The sequence below is a fragment of the Myxine glutinosa genome, chromosome 3 (genome assembly GCF_964187855.1).
Source record: "Myxine glutinosa chromosome 3, kmMyxGlut1.1, whole genome shotgun sequence".
NCBI classification, from domain to species: Eukaryota; Metazoa; Chordata; class Myxini; order Myxiniformes; family Myxinidae; genus Myxine; species Myxine glutinosa.
Window position 1 is genome coordinate 37039791 of NC_136263.1, and position 15894 is coordinate 37055684.

The 15894-nt window shown below is 43.8% G+C and overlaps 2 protein-coding genes across 8 annotated transcripts in view; both read left to right on the forward strand.

Annotated features, from left to right (window-relative positions):
- The window catches only part of C3H2orf42 (chromosome 3 C2orf42 homolog), a 357660-nt gene that overhangs the window by 187592 nt on the left and 154174 nt on the right, over positions 1-15894 (forward strand). The window lies entirely within an intron of this gene.
- The window catches only part of SLC35G1 (solute carrier family 35 member G1), a 41723-nt gene that overhangs the window by 7956 nt on the left and 17873 nt on the right, over positions 1-15894 (forward strand). For 3 of the 7 annotated variants that reach the window (XM_068111055.2, XM_078773891.1, XM_078773893.1), the window contains exons 2-3: positions 13687-13796; positions 14430-14592. In XM_068111055.2, the coding sequence (XP_067967156.1) occupies positions 13687-13796; positions 14430-14592 (273 nt within the window). Of the gene's footprint in view, positions 1-3917; positions 4088-13686; positions 13797-14429; positions 14593-15894 lie in introns of those variants that run through there. The other 4 variants (XM_068111053.2, XM_068111054.2, XM_078773892.1 and 1 more) reach the window with 2 other exon arrangements.

The window sequence follows — 15894 nt, forward strand, 5'->3', positions numbered from 1 at the left end:
CAGAAAGATGTGTTATTCTGTATGTCAAAGATCAATGGTGAAACCACACCAATTGTTACCAACAAACAAGTATTGTATTAAGATCACACAAGAATAACAGTACAACAACAATAGTAATCAATTGTACAACCAATATATATACGTACTATGATGGCACCATCAGGTTCGTACAATATAACTCACTGTGCTCCAACTGAGCGAAAAGAAGAACATTCCCCAATGTCTCTATTCCCGCATCAAGCCAAAGTCGATCCGCTCCAGGGATCGTCAGAACGATGTCCAATCGAGATGAGAATCCCGTTCGGATGACAGTCACAGTCCCGCTGCCAAAGCTGCGCAAAGGTTCCCTCAAGGCGACTGGGAAATCACACCCTCGGGTATGGACGTTCCACGGCTCCAAATCGGCAAACCGCAGACTTCCCACTCAAAAGCCACGTTACACACGCACACCAGATTAACGTCTGAATGTGGTGAAAATGGTTGAAGCGAAGTGAAAAACCTGGAGCAATGCGCAAAGCGCGCGAGTCAAAATGGCCTACGGCCCGTTTTAGAGGCGTAATGGCACTACGATGATTCTCCTTGGAATCAACCACAAAACCTGACATGCAGGTTGATCTGTCACAGCGATAACAACTCTGTCGCAGGAATCCCTTTCCTGGGAAACCCAAAGTTCACTCGTGACTCTCGTTCGCCAATCGTTCGCTCCAGACCTCGAAGCAGCTAGGCTTCTTGTGCGACTCACTCGCTCCGCCTTCTCTTCCTCTTCTTCCTCTTCGTCGTCGTCCGGTTCCGATTTCATTTAAAACATTAACTTTTTTACCTTTTGAAAATAGTAATCTCTATCTCCCCCAAACGACAACAATAATAGTACATGGAATCAAAAATGTTTACAGTGGATGAAAACCACAACAACGGAAGTGACGAATCCGTAACAGTACATAAGGGACAAGTAGGGATCCAAAGTTTTTGGGGGTAACCCATGATCTCAAATTGAAGCCCAAGCGATTGTGCGGGCCAGTCTTAATGTCACGTTTCAGAACAATCACGTAACTTGGGGAGCCGACAAACTTTATCCATAACAACAAATTTACACCCCAACCAGTGCGAAACAATATGTCCACAAAGTGCTTGACACTAACTTCATATTTACAGCATTGTATTGTAGTCAGATAAAGTGGTTACCGCTTTATAGACCTTGGCACCAAGAGCTCTCCACGGGACCGCTAGAAAGCCGCCATCTTGTGCGCCATAACACTTGCGTACAACATCCACTTGCGTATAATTTGCGTCGAAGTTTTATAGGGTTATCTCCCTCAAATTATCAAACATGTTTAACATGTAATTTCACACAAACAAATGAAGGTTTGTTCCCCCTCCATCCCCTCCCTTACCTCAAACGGCTACACAGCTGACTCCGCACGTGAAAAAGCTGAATGCCTCAACTCTGTGTTTGCCTCTAAATCTTGTGTCCCAAACCCATCCCTCTCTGTACCCACCATACCCAGTCATACCCTGCTGCTCCTGGACTCCGTGTCCTTTCCTCCTGACAAGGTGGAAAAGTTTCTGTCAACCCTCGACTCTGATTCTGCAACTGGACCCGACGGCATCAGCCCACAGGTCCTAAAATCCTGCTCTGCTGCTCTATCTCACCCTCTCTCTGTTCTCTTCACCCTCTCTTTTGCTCAAGGTCAACTGCCATCTGCTTGGAAATCAGCCAACATCACCGCTTTGCACAAAAAAGGTGCAAAAACAGATCCTAGCAACTACAGACCAATCAGCCTTCTCCCAATTATCAGCAAAGTCATGGAATCCATCATTGCTTCGGATATGAAATCTTTCCTCTTCTCCAATGGCTTGATCTCTGATCATCAATTTGGTTTCAGACCAGGTCACTCTACTCTGGACATGCTGCTTCTGCTGTCTCAACAATGGATGGAGGTCCTCAATGCCAAACAGGACATTAGAGCTGTCTCCCTCGACATATCACGTGCCTTCGACACGGTCTGGCACCCCGCTCTGCTCACCAAACTCTCCTCCTTTGGTATCCATGGAAATCTCCACGCATGGCTGGCGGACTTCCTCTCTAGTCGTCGTCAACGTGTGGCCCTGAATGGGTTTCTCTCATCTCCTCTTCCTGTTCAGGCTGGAGTTCCCCAAGGCAGTGTTCTGGGCCCCGTGCTTTTTCTGGTCTTCATCAATGATCTCTCTGACTCTCTCGAAAATCCTCTCTATCTCTTTGCTGATGACTCCACTCTCTGCCGCTCCAATCCTCTTCCCTCAGATCGGCAGTCTGCTGCCTCCTCACTCTCTGAAGACCTGGACAAAATCGCAGACTGGTCAAACAAGTGGAACTTGTCTTTCAATCCTGACAAATCTCACACTCTTACTATGTCTCTCCGAAAAGATCGACTGGACAACCCTCCCATCTACTTTCTCAACAATCCTCTCCAAGAAGTTCTGTCGCTCAAGATTTTGGGTCTCACTATCTGCCATGATCTTTCTTGGGAAAACCACATTTCCAAGCTGGCCTCCAAAGCCAGTCGCCGACTGGGCATCCTCCGTCGTGCGAAGTCCTTCCTCGGCACACCTGAGCTCCTCACCACATACAAGGCTTTCATCCGCAGCTCAATGGAATACTGTTCTCCCCTATGGGCCGGTGCTCCTGCCTCACACGTAGCTCGGCTTCACGCTGTTGAAACCAAAGCTTTCAGAATTATTGGAATCTCCCGCGATGAAGCTATCTCTGAGGGCCTTTCACTCACTCACCGCAGGCAGGTAGGTGGTCTTTCTGTCTTCTACCGACTCCTCTCCGGCCTTGCACCCCCAGCTCTCTCTGTGCTCTGTCCCCCAAATATTCCTACAGGTCGCACAAGATCTGCCAGCAACCCTCTGATGGTTAAACTGCCGAAATCTCGGCTCTCTGCTCACCTTCACTCTTTCATTCCTCTTTTCTCCCGCCTCTGGAACAAACTCCCTCACTCCCTTCAATCCCACTCCTCCCTCCAGGTCTTTAAAACAGCTGTTCACCACCATCTCTTATCTTCCCCCATCCAAAACCTTGATATTTTCTACCCCCGCTAATTCACCCCAGATCCACCTTGTTTGAAATTCCAACTTCTTTCCTGGAAGTCCTGGCAGTGTCCATATGTTTTATACCTCTCCCACCGCCCCCTTCCCATGCCCCCCCCCCAAAGCCCTCGCCCTCTCTCAGATCTCTCGATGTCTCCATGTCTCTCGGTCCCTGCTCTCAAATGTTGTGTTTGTGTCCTTCCCCCTCTCTCCCCATCTTGTCTACCGCTCCCGATGTTATATGTTTTATGTGTCGGTTTGTCTTTCTGTGTGATTAATGTTCGCTCTTTCACGAGCCTCGATCTTGTATACAAAACAAAACAAACAAACAAACAAAACAAAACAAAACAAAAAAAAAAAAAAAAAAAAAAAAAAAAAAAAAAAAAAAAAAAAAAAAAAAAAAAAAAAAAAAAAAAAAAAAAAAAAAAATAAAATAAAAAAAAAAAAAAAAAAAAAAAAAAAGTTTAACCATTACACTTGATTTGTCGACAAAGGAGACAAGAAGCAGCACCTATGTCAGCATCACATTCTAAACAGGGATGGGAGCTGCATCAATTTTGAAGAAATTTTATATCGTTAGTCACTGGAAAATGTATCTGACCAGAGAAAGTGTTGTGTTAATTTGGTTGTAATCATAAGCAGTTTCTGGAGTTTTATGCACTCGAGACCATTTGAGAGTGCTTGAAATTGAGGGTTGCTCAGGATCTTGTGAAACACGTTTCTGGGGCTGAATAAGTTGTGTCTGTAGAACCAGAATTACAGGATATTTCTCTCATCGCATTGCCTGGTGCTCTCCACCTTTTGCAGTGTCAGTTGTATCTACTGGTGTGTTGGGTGTCACCGATGACATGGGCTGCTAATTTACTATCAAGTAAATGAGCAGCCCAATTTACTTTCATGATGGACTGCAAAACCAAATTGGATCTTGTCATGCAAAACAATCAGCGGTGTACTACCCAGTCTTGAACAGCCGCAGCCTAACAGCAGTGGAAGTTTTTACTTCACATGAGCAAGAGAGGTATTAATTGTAGCGAAAGCAACCTATGCTTACGAGCAACGCAGCTAACCCATTATATTGCTTTGTGCACTTGACACTTGCACTAACATATAATTAGTAGCAAAAGGCAACGAAATGTACTGAGATCCTTGCCTATAGTCAGGGGGTCAAATGCATATTTTGGCCTGACCTGGAAAGTGGTTCCAAAGTTTTTTTTTCAATGTTTTCATGTTATATAGGTATTGTACTCTATGAAACTGCGTGATGGCATTCTCCCATCATTGAGCATTTTCATATAACAAGCTTTATACAATTGCGGCTATCGGGACGCAAAACACTGGTTTTATGGGGGGTGGGGGAAATAGAAATACCCTTATATCTTTACAAGCATTCAAGCTAGGGTCTTGATTTTTTTTGCATATGGGTGTATCTTGACCATACCTATTCGTGGGTCAAAGTCATAGGTCAAGGTCAAAGGTCAAATATCTGGGTCAAACATGTACAACTCAGCATTGTTTATACACTGTGATATATTTCTCATTATACTGAACCTGTATCTATTGTTATAACGTCTAATGTCTTGTTTTAAGGTCTTATGAGCTCAATACTGAATGAAGAAATGCTAGACTACATAATATTTATTGAGTTCTTTATGATTTTATGTTCATAAAGGTTTCAGAGTTGTTTGTTTGTTTGTCTGTACCATAAAGGTTTTGTTTAATTGTTAGCTCACTTGGAAGAAAGTTCAGGGGAGCTTATGCGATGGCGCATTGTCAGTCTGACCGCTGATGGGATTGCGACCAAATTTGGCACAAATTAGACTTGGCATTTAATATGGAATTTGTTTTTTTTTCTTGACTTGGGTTTACTTTCTGAACTCAGCATATCAATCTGGTGAGTTTATTTTACCCTTCGGTGATGTCTTTGTTGAAAGAACCATGTCACTGTCTTTCGCAGCAAGAAGTCAATAACAGGATTATATCACAGGTGGCATGACAAAATGTAAGGACAGGTACATTTGACGATTGGCTTCACAATCGGGTATATAAGGGTTGTTGCGTTCTGTATTAGTGGAAAACAACTGCTGCACGTCTCCAAAAGTTATTGCCGCTTCCTCTGGAGATGGTCCGTCAACTTGACAATGCTGTTTGTCATGGAGTGGTGGTTTTACGAAATTCTGGCATGAAACAGCGTGCTATTGCTCGGCAGTATGGCATCACTCAAGGTCAGGTGTCAAATATCCTGAAACGAAATGCTCAGAGGGGTGTCCCTACTCCAAAACCGAGGCCAGGACGTCCACGCAGAACCACAAGGAGAGATGATCGCCAGCTGCACCGGTTAGTCTGTAATGGCCGTACCAAGTCAGCTAATCGGCTTAGGGCTGAGTGGCAGCATCTGACAAATGTGCCTGTATCCAGAAGGCTCGTCAACCAACGACTGGTTCAAGCAGGCTATTGTGCCAGGCGTCCCCTGAGAAAGCCACGCCTGACCAGACAACACAGCCAGCGCCGATTGCAGTGGGCCAGAGAGCACCGTCAATGGCAGCCAGGACACTGGAATCACGTGACCTTCAGTGACGAGTCTAGATTTCTGGTCTATCGTCAAGATGGCCGCGTCCGAGTGCCCAGACAAGTGCATGAAGCCCTCAACGAAGATTGTATAGTGCCAAGAGTCCAAGCTGGAGGTGGTGGGGTGACCGTTTGGGCTGCTTTTCATGCAGGGGGCAAAACTGATCTGGTTGTTCTGAATGGAAACCTGAACCAGTTCAAGTACAGGGTCATTCTGGAAGAAACATTGCTTCCATTTGCTCGTGCAGCCTTTCGAGGAAACTTTGTCTTCCAAGATGACAATGTACTGTCCGTGAATTGAGTTCGATATCAGTTTACATCACTTTCAAGGATCAATTTATTTGTTTCGAAATGTCAAATGTGGTTTTTGTTTCTTTTAAAGGTCACATTAACAAAATCTAGAATAATTTCAACATAATTCCAATGAACTTTTGGTTCTAAGTCATCTTGAAAAGTAAGTTCACCCCCACAAAAAAAATATTCCATATCAAATGCCAAGTCTGTATATTTGTTGTGTTATGACTACAATTTGTTCACGGCATTAAAAAAAAATTAGGGTTTATGGGGGTTTACCGGGGTAAAAGTGGATCCAGGTTTGACCCCCACAAAATAGGAATTTGCTTTTTCCTCTGAAACTACACACACTATTTTGATGAAGGTTGACCATAACCTTCACCACCCACACGGTACCAAAGTTTGTTCACGGCATTTAAAAAATCTGCCCCTTTGGGGGGTCTATGGGGGGCTTCCCCCCAAAATAGATATTTGCTTTCTTCTTAGAAACAACACACGATTTCGATGAAACCTCACAACAACCGTCATCACCCATGATGTACCATTGGGAGATGGGGCCAAAAACGATACAAAGAAGGATATCTCAAATTTGTGGACGGATTTGGAGGAAACTTGGTGGAGAGGTTGGGTGTGTGACAAGGAAGAAATGATTCAATTTTGGTGAAGATTCGAATCCGGATCAGAGAATTTTAAAAGTGATTCTTCACCATTGGGAGATAGGGCCGAAATGATATATAGCAGAACATCTCAAAGTTGTGGACGGATTAGGACGAAACGTGGTGGAGAGGTTGCGCATATGACAAGGAAGACGTGTTTCAATTTTGGTGACTATTCGAATCCGGATCCGAATCAGATAATTTTAAAAGTGATTCTTCACCAAAGATCACTTCAGTGAGTGATTCTTCAGTAATTTTAAAGTGCTCGGGCTAAAACCAATATGCAGCACGGTAGCTCAAAAGGTTGTGGATGGATTTGGACGAAACTTTGTGGACCGGTTGGGTGTGTGTGACAAGACCAAATCGTTTCGATTTTGGTGAAGATCTGTATATAGATTCGGATATGAGAGTTATTTAATTTCTCAGTGATTCTTTCCATTGAGAGATCGGGCAAAAAGCGATAAATAACATATTTTAAAAAGTTATGGACGAGTTATGACTAAACTTGGGGGATGAGTTAGTTAGGTGACAATAACAAGCCAGTAAGATTTTGGTTCAGGTCCGAATCCAGATCCAGCCGATCAGTGAGATACAATACATAAACTGTTCAGCCTGCTGGAGTGCCGTTCTAAATAAATTCTAAATAAAATTCATAGACAGTTCTCTGGACTTCATGTTGGTTTATCCCTACTGACTCCAAAGGCAGACTGCCAAGGCCAAAGCAAAGGCCAAAATCTAGACTAGACATTCACAGCTTTTATCTGTGAACAATCAATGCAACAAGAGACACCTGAGTAACAACAAACACCTGAGTCAGTCATTTGTTCCAATACTTGTGCTTACTTTGTTCCAATAATAAAATGGTGTGACTGAACATATGTGTTGGTGCTCTCCGATGATAAAACATGTATGCATAGAAATACCAATAAATAAAAGTTGACCTTCTGTACCTTTGCCTCATTTTTTATCTTTTGATCTGAAATGCAATTTTTTTTGAGAATATAGCAATAATAACAAATTTTACTTAACTGTTCCAATACTTATGGGGAGCACTGTATATACCCTGTAGTGTGGAGAGTGTAGTGGTGGTGCAGTGATCCCTATTCTTAACATTTTGGGCAATAATATTGAAAACCCAACGTGCATTGGGCAATATTTATTTCCTCAACCTGTCGTCATTAAGAACCATCTGTAGGCCAAATAAAGGGCATAAAGAATCACTCGTATGTTCTCATAAAAACAACTTGACATACGAACTAGCATTTGGATGTTGGATGTTGGATGGATGTATTTTGGATGTATTTTTGGACACTGTTGGATGTATTTTTTTTATTCTTGGAAACTACAAGGCTGTACTGGACTTTAAAGTGTGGGCATGTGGAAATTCTTTGAGTGCTTGCCTTGTCAATTGTCATGGCACACCGCTGCAAAAAAACACATACAAGTTAATAGGCGGCACAAGTTCTTGGAAAAACTGGTAAATAAAGCGATCGTTTTTAGGTAAACTACCCAGACAAGGGAACAAGATGCTACTTTGGTAAAACACTTATTTAAAATGAAAGTTCCATTGAATGATCACATGTAATGTGGTATCTGGCATTGCATATCTGCGAGATTCTTGAAGTTTAGGGTGTGCTGTGTTGTGGCCGACTTCATGCTGTCATTGAAGTCATTTCCGGTCGAGCATGTCCTGCATTTTGATTTCTGGTATTCCATTGAAGAAAATGCAATCTCATACAAATAAGTGGATCTTACAAACCACTCATGCCAAGATAGTTCTTTCAAAAGGAGTTCCTTCTGTTTCTCTGCAAGTATCCAAAATATTGAGATTTCAGTTCCAAATAAATCTGAAGAGTGATTATTACCATCTCTAGGTCTGCATTTCACCATTAACAAAAAATTTTTTTTTAAACGTGTTCATATGTTGAAGGGTGCATTTTCTTCCTGCTTCTTCTCTCGGCCTGGCCTTGAAACGGAGTGAAAACTTCCTTCATGTGTTCATTCCACAATTTTATCTTTTAATTCTACTTTAACACTATGGGGTATTGTGTAGATACATGTGTATTGACAGCTCAGTGACAAAAAAAATCTTTATTTAATCCATTTTAAATTCAGGCTGTAATACAATAAAATGTAAAAAACAAAAAAGAAGTCAAGGGACGTGAATACTTTCTGAAGATGTCGTATGTGCTCTTCCGAGTGCTCTTGTTGTTCTGAATGCATTCACTGATCCAATCAGCAGTGTTGGTCTTGTCCTTCTCTTGACATTCAAGGTTCATGGTGTTTAGTTTAGATGTGGCATCAGTAAGAAATGCCAAATTGGTGAGCCATCACTGAGTTCCTGTTACTGTTTATTACTTTCTTCCTAAAACTTTTTTTAAATCTGGAAATGTTCCAACCCTTTTCCCTTGCTGAGCCACCACACTTGGCAATGCAAAATAAAGTCACCGTACCGCACATAAAGTTCAGATGTCTTGAACGACCTGTGTTGCAGTGACCTGGCCTGGACATGACATGCTGACAATGTTTAGTTCTGTTACGTTTGTGGGGGGTAGGCAATGAAATGCCTTAGTCCAGGTAGAAGTGTATAGATTACCATGCTCCGAATGTCGCGATGAAGAAGAAGAACCCCCATGTACCATAAGTATGGAATCCGTTAGACCGGATGTCGCGTGAGAGTGTATCTTTGTACCCATGACGAAGATTAATGGTAAATTCCCTGTATGTAAAGTGCCTCTGTAATCTTTTCCTGTGTTCCTTATGACACTGCAGCACACACACTTAGCCAAGCCAAGCAATCGTGCATTAAAACATTAAATAAAAACCAACCGGAACAGGACATTGAACAATAACGCTGGCGTCGCCACCTGCCACATCGCAACAGCAAGCAGGCAGGTCCGTGAGGCCATGCCCCGAAGAGCAGTGATTGGTCCGGGATTGTCGAGCAATGAGAGGGACCCACTGATAGGAGCACGCCGCATGGGGATTGTCAGATGACGTCAGAGCCTTGAGAATAAAAGAATTGAGTCCCGACATTTTGGCTCTTGCGCAAGGGACTTTGAAAAGGAACAGTCGCACATTATTGCTCTTGCGTGGGTACAGTCATAATGAGCAGACACAGTTTATGCACTCTTGTGTTGGGACATTGGTGCCGTGCAGTCACAGTTGTCCTCTCTTGGGTCCTGGCTTTGGTGACAAGCGGCTGCGTTTGCATCTCTCTCAGGATCTGGATTTTATCGCGGGCGGTCGTGTCCTGGCATTTTGTCTCGTGGTCCCTGGCTTTCATCGGTTCGAGCGACCGCATTGTCCTTTCCTTGGCTCGTCGGTGCTGAATGGGCGTCATCTGGGTGCTGTCTGGACTGGTGCGGCCTGCTCGCTTCGCACTCGGTGGCTAGAGGAGCGAACTGCGCGCCAAGGCCAGCCCCCGTGAACGGACTTCGCGCCAGGGTGTGGGGTTCCTGCGTGGGGACGCGGGACCTTTGACGGCCCTGGACAGCCCCGGACGGTCACGGACGTCAGACGAAGTGCAGGCAAACGCACCTCAAAAACACCGCATTATTTTCACCTTTATTTTTCCCCTTGTGTTGTATACGAGTCCGTATGGAGGGTCCCTCGATTAGGAATTTTATAGTTTACCATGCATTCTTTTGTTACCTAAGGATTCCTTTCAATAAATCCGGTATTTGTACATTTTAATTCCGTGTCGGTTTGAATTGATTAACAGGGTCGAATATGTTCGGTGGAGTCCATACAGGTAAGAGCTTTGCTACACCCTGCTGCTCAACCCCAGCGCGTACAAAGAAGGTCCGCCATAGTTTACTGAGCGCCTCGGAGTGTTAAGCTCGTTCGGCTATCAGTCCCCAGGGGTGTTCACCCCTGGGAACGCGACAGTACTTTTGCGCACCAAGCCTGCAGATGCACGATGCTATGATAGCTGAGAAGATGGGGGAAATCATGGTAGTTTTTGCACATAACAATAAAGCCAATCTTATTTCCTAGCAATGTCGGTGCATCGTCAGACAAGTGTTTACCGGAAACGCAGTCGTTTTCCTCGTCTCGCGTCACGGGTTTCCAAACGATAAACCATCCTAGTCGTCAATTATTGTTTTGTACTGGATAGGTGATTATGGTGTCAGAATATTCCAGTGATTTAGCAAGGAAACACACATGTACACACTCGGGCACAATGGAGAAGATGTGTACAAATCAAAGTGAAGGCAATCTCAGGTCATCCCACAAAGCCTGCAACAAGTGTTTTTGTCTGCATGCTGCAACAGATTTTTGTAATCTCCACAAACACTTCCTGACTGATTACTCTAATACATTTTGAGGCGTAAGAGTAATCGATCTTTATTTGCTCAGGAATGCTGTAGTAAGTTTGCGTTCTTCTACAAATGCAGCCAAGGAAAGATTTAGCGTGATGGTGGTTGCCCAACTCGCTGTCGACTGCGCATCCTCTGTTATCCCGTCTTTCATTGACTGCCTTCATCTGCAGCTTGATGGAGTAATCTTTCAGGAGAGCCAAATAACATCAGGCCAACCTCAAGGTTTAACTGTTGAATGTGTCTCATCCTTGAAAGGCCTGGTGGTACCTTGCCCAGTCTGTCTCTGGTGTATGCTGTTCCTCCATCCCTTCCTTCGCTTTAAATGGCACAACAGCCAATTCAGCTTGAGATGGCCAAATACCTTAATTCTGTTTGCTTCCAAATGTTGTCACCTGGGGTAACGACCCCAACCAGTTGCACCCAACTACTCTTTGACTGTCATTTGCACCCGAGAAATAAGTTTCTGGCATTCCTCCACTCTAAATCTGCAACTGGAGCAGACGGCATCGGCTCGAGTGTCCTTAAAACCTGCTCTGTAGCTCTCTCTGCCCTTTTCATCCTACCATTTTCCAGAGGGCATCTTCTGTCTAATTGGAAGTCTGCTAACACCACTGCATTGCACAAAATGGTGCAATTGATCCTGTAAACTATAGGCTTGCATTTAATGATGAGCAAAGTTCAGGGGATCCATTATCACAGTATTTAATCAAATCCTTCCTGTTCTCCAACAGCCTGATATCTCGTACCATCAGTTCAGTTTCTATCAGGGTCACTACCTTGGATATGCTGCTTCTTTCTGCTCTCCCAACAATGAATGGAGGCTCTGAATCTCCGAAGAAATCTGGGCCGTCTCTCTGGACATGTATCTTGAGCATTTGATTGGGACCCTGTCTTGGTCTTCAGACACTGCCTACAGCATCAGGAACTAGAACGGCACTCAGCAGAGAGCATACCTCCGCCTGGTGAACAGTTTACGTTTTGTATCTGAGTCGACCAGAAAATCACAATACAGAATCACATTTAATCAAAATCAATCACAGAAATCACCATAGGTCCAGTCTTTCATACCCTGATATACCCCTTGTTTTTGGCCATATCACTCAAGGGTGAAGAATCACTTAAAAAAATTATACTAGCTGGATCCGGATCTAGATCTTCACCAAAATTGAATCGATTCTTCCTTGTGACACAACCTCTCCACCAAGTTTCGTCCAAATCCATCCATAACTTTTTGAGATATCCTGCTATGTATCGTTTTTGGCCCTATCTCCCAATGGTGAACAATCACTTGAATTAAATAATTATCATATCCGAATCCATAGTCAGATCTTCACCAAAATCGAATTGAATCGTCCTTCTCAGACACCCAACCGGTCCACCAAGTTTCGTCCAAATCCGTCCACAACTTTTTGAGATATCGTGCTATGTATAGGTTTTGCCCCATCTCCCAATTGTGAAGAATCACTTTAAAATTCTAGTAGCCGGATCCGAATCCGGATCTTCACCAACATTTAATCATTTCGTCCTTGTCACATACGCTACATCTCTTCCAAATTTCGTCCGAATCCATCCACAACTTTTTGAGATATCTTGTTCACAAACGGACAGACAGACCGGTGAAAACATAACCCCCATCCACCTTTGGTGGCGGAGGTAATGGCCGTCAGGCAAATGCTCCCATCTATTTCCTTAACTTACTGAAATTCAGCCACTCAAACCTTTTGGCCTTACCATCAGCCATGAAACTTGGACAAACCAGATATCAAAACTGGCTTCAAAAGGCATTTGCCGACTTGTCTTTCCTTGGCAAAATCCCCAAGGTTTTGCCAGAGGGTTCTCCATCGGGTAAATGCAGGCTCACTGTTTACCTCCACTCACTTGTTTCTCTTTACTCTCACCTGTAAAACAAATTTCCATTGTCTGTACAATGCCATTCTTCCCTCCAGGGCATCAATATGGCTGTTCACCTCAGGTCCCCCCATCCATACTTGTTATCTTTACCATCATTAACCCTCCCAAAGCCCAGCACTTCCTTTTCAGGTTCTTGTGTTTTCTCCCATCTCCTTCCACTTCTCCGTTTTTCTGGGGTTTGTTTTGTTCCATTGCAGTTTCATTCCCAGTTTCCCCATGATCTTCTTTTGGTCCCCTTCTTGCTGTATTTGAGCCTCTGTCTGGTTTATTCATGCCTTGTGCCATCCTCGCCCTCCCCTTCCTTCCATTCTTCCTCCGTGTCCGTATTCCTCCATGGACTCACGTGACAGGGGCATACGTTTAGTAACCATTACAGTTACATATTATACGAAAAGGAAATATAATAACCTTCTATGGAACGTTTTGGGGGGTCCCAGCAGGTGTCGTAAGGTAGGTAGGAGGTTTCAAAAATTCCTCAATACAATTGTGATTTTGAAATGTGATCGACATGGACCTTGCTCCCGAATCCGGAAGTGAACATATGATAACTGTTTGCTGGTTTGATATCTCAATACAATCATGATTTAACATTATATTTTGATATATTAATATCGTAATAATTTGTGATTGGAATGATGAATGATGTTGTTTGGAATGAAAATATAGAGAATGTGCTCTACTCTACCAGTGTACCAGCCTGCCGTTCGACTGAAGGTGGCACAGGAATGTGGAATTTATTGAAAAAAATGTAATACATTATTTGCTAACTGGTATCCCCACCCAGGTCATACTATCCTCTTCATCTAAAGTATCAAACAAGCCTGGCTGTGCCGTTGCTAGACTATGGGTCTTGCTTGTTTCCAAAGGGCTAACAATGACGTGCAAGAAGCCTCCAATGAAGTAGACGTCCAGCTGGGAAGTTCGGTGGAGGATGTGTCCCATGGTACAGAAGTGTCACCCAAGACTGAAAAGCACAGTATGAGATACAAAAGCGCATGCAGTCATGTCACTCATGACTTGCACACATTAGCGGGGTGGTGAGGGGGTTGAGGACCGTTTTCCGGGCAGCTGGGAGGGGGGGACGTTTTCCAGGCCGCCCGGGGTAGGAGCATTTTCCGTCCTGTCCGTGTGTGGGGTAGAAGGGCGTATAATTTTCGGTCTGGGGGACAGAAGAGCTTTCCTACCTGGGGGGCATGTTTTTCACCTGGTTGGGGGGGGGGGGGTGGGGTGGGAGTTGTGCGTTTCATGAGACCATTCCATCTCATTCCATTTTTCGGTCTGGAGAGGGGTGGCATGGGCAATTTCCAGGTCACCGAAAGGGGTTGGGGTGGGCCTTTTCCGGGTCGCCGGGGGAGGTTGGGTGTTTACAAGGTGCAGAACTTGAGATATTGTACATTATCGCTGAGATTCCCGTGATACAATTTGCTTTTGTGGAAAATTACCTTTTACTTGATTTGCAAACTACATGTTTCTGGACTAATATCTCACACCCTCACTTTTGATTGTGATTTTCAAAGTAGATGTAGGAATATTCCCTGAATCTCATTGTACCTAATGTGGCTCCTTTTGACCAGCGAGCAGTAATTTTTGTTTTTATTGTACCTACCAGGTATTCCTTGCCTTGGCGTGCTGCTGACGGTCGTCTCTGCGCTCTCATTTTCCTTCTCCTCCCTCGCCGTCGCCCTACTACAGAACCTGCATCCACTGCAAATCGGCTTCTTCCGATGCATTTTCCAAGCGTTGCTTCTTCTCCCTCTAATCATATTCCACCGGTATGAATTACATAAACATATGCACAAGGCCGTTTGGCCCAACACGCCTGTTACATCAACACTACATTCATTTAATGTCAGTTTGTCAACTGTAATTACCTCTGCCACCGAAAGTGGATGGAGGTTATGTTTTCACCCCTGTCTGTCTGTTTGTTTGTTTGTTTGTCTGTCTGTAAACAGGATATCTCAAAAAGTTGTGGACGGATTCGGATGAAATTTGGCAGAGAGGTGGTGTATGTGACGAGGACAAAATGATTTTGGTGAAGAAACCGATTCGGATCCGGCTAGTATAATTATTTTAAGTAATTCTTCACCATTGCAAGATAGGGCCAAAAACGATATATAGCAGGATTATCTCAAAAGGTTATGGACGGATTTGGATGAAACTTGGTGGACCAATTGGGTGTCTGACAAGCATGAATTGATTCGATTTTGGTGAAGATCTGAATATGGATTCGGATATGATAATTATTTAATTTTTAATTGATTCTTCACCATTGAGGGATCGGGCGAAAAGCGATAAATAACATGATATTTCAAAAAGTTATGGACGAGTTACGACTAAACTTGGTTGGATGAGTTTGTTAGGTGACAAGAACAAGCCGATTAGATTTTGGTTCTGGTCCGAATCCAGATCCGGCCTATCAGTGGGATACAAAACAAACTGTTCAGCCTGGCAGAGGTATGCACTCTACCGAGTGCCGTTCGCGTTTCCTTTCTGGAGGAGAGAAGGTAGAACAGTGGTGCGGGCACAGACGTAACTAGGGTGTTGTGTTACACGGTATATAACGCAGACAGCACATTCACCTTTTGAGGAGACCAGTCGCACATTTAAAAAATCACAAAATCATGATCGGTATCCATACCTCAGCTACCTCCTGGCTACCTCCATCCCCATTGCTTCTAGTTAACTATCTAACTCGATTTTAAACCTATCTGCTGTTTTTGTGCCACCACTACATTTCCTGGGAAACTATTCCATCCATAACTACTCTGAGTGAAAGACCCTTGCCGTACTACCACCTTAACTCGTATTCTTTACTCAGGCTGTCGCACCGGGTCTTGTCATTCTCTATTCTGCTGAAAAACTTTTGCACTTGTCTGTGTCCTTCATTATCATGAACTTCTCAATGAAATCCCATTGTAACCACTTCCTTTCCAATGTACAAAGTGCTGTCTCCTTTAGCCACTCCTCATAGGTGAGTCTAGCTCACCCTCAAATCGATTTAGTAGCTCGACCACACCATCCAAATTATGAATAATATCTTGTATTTCGTTTTGTGCAAAACATGTTGTCTCGGG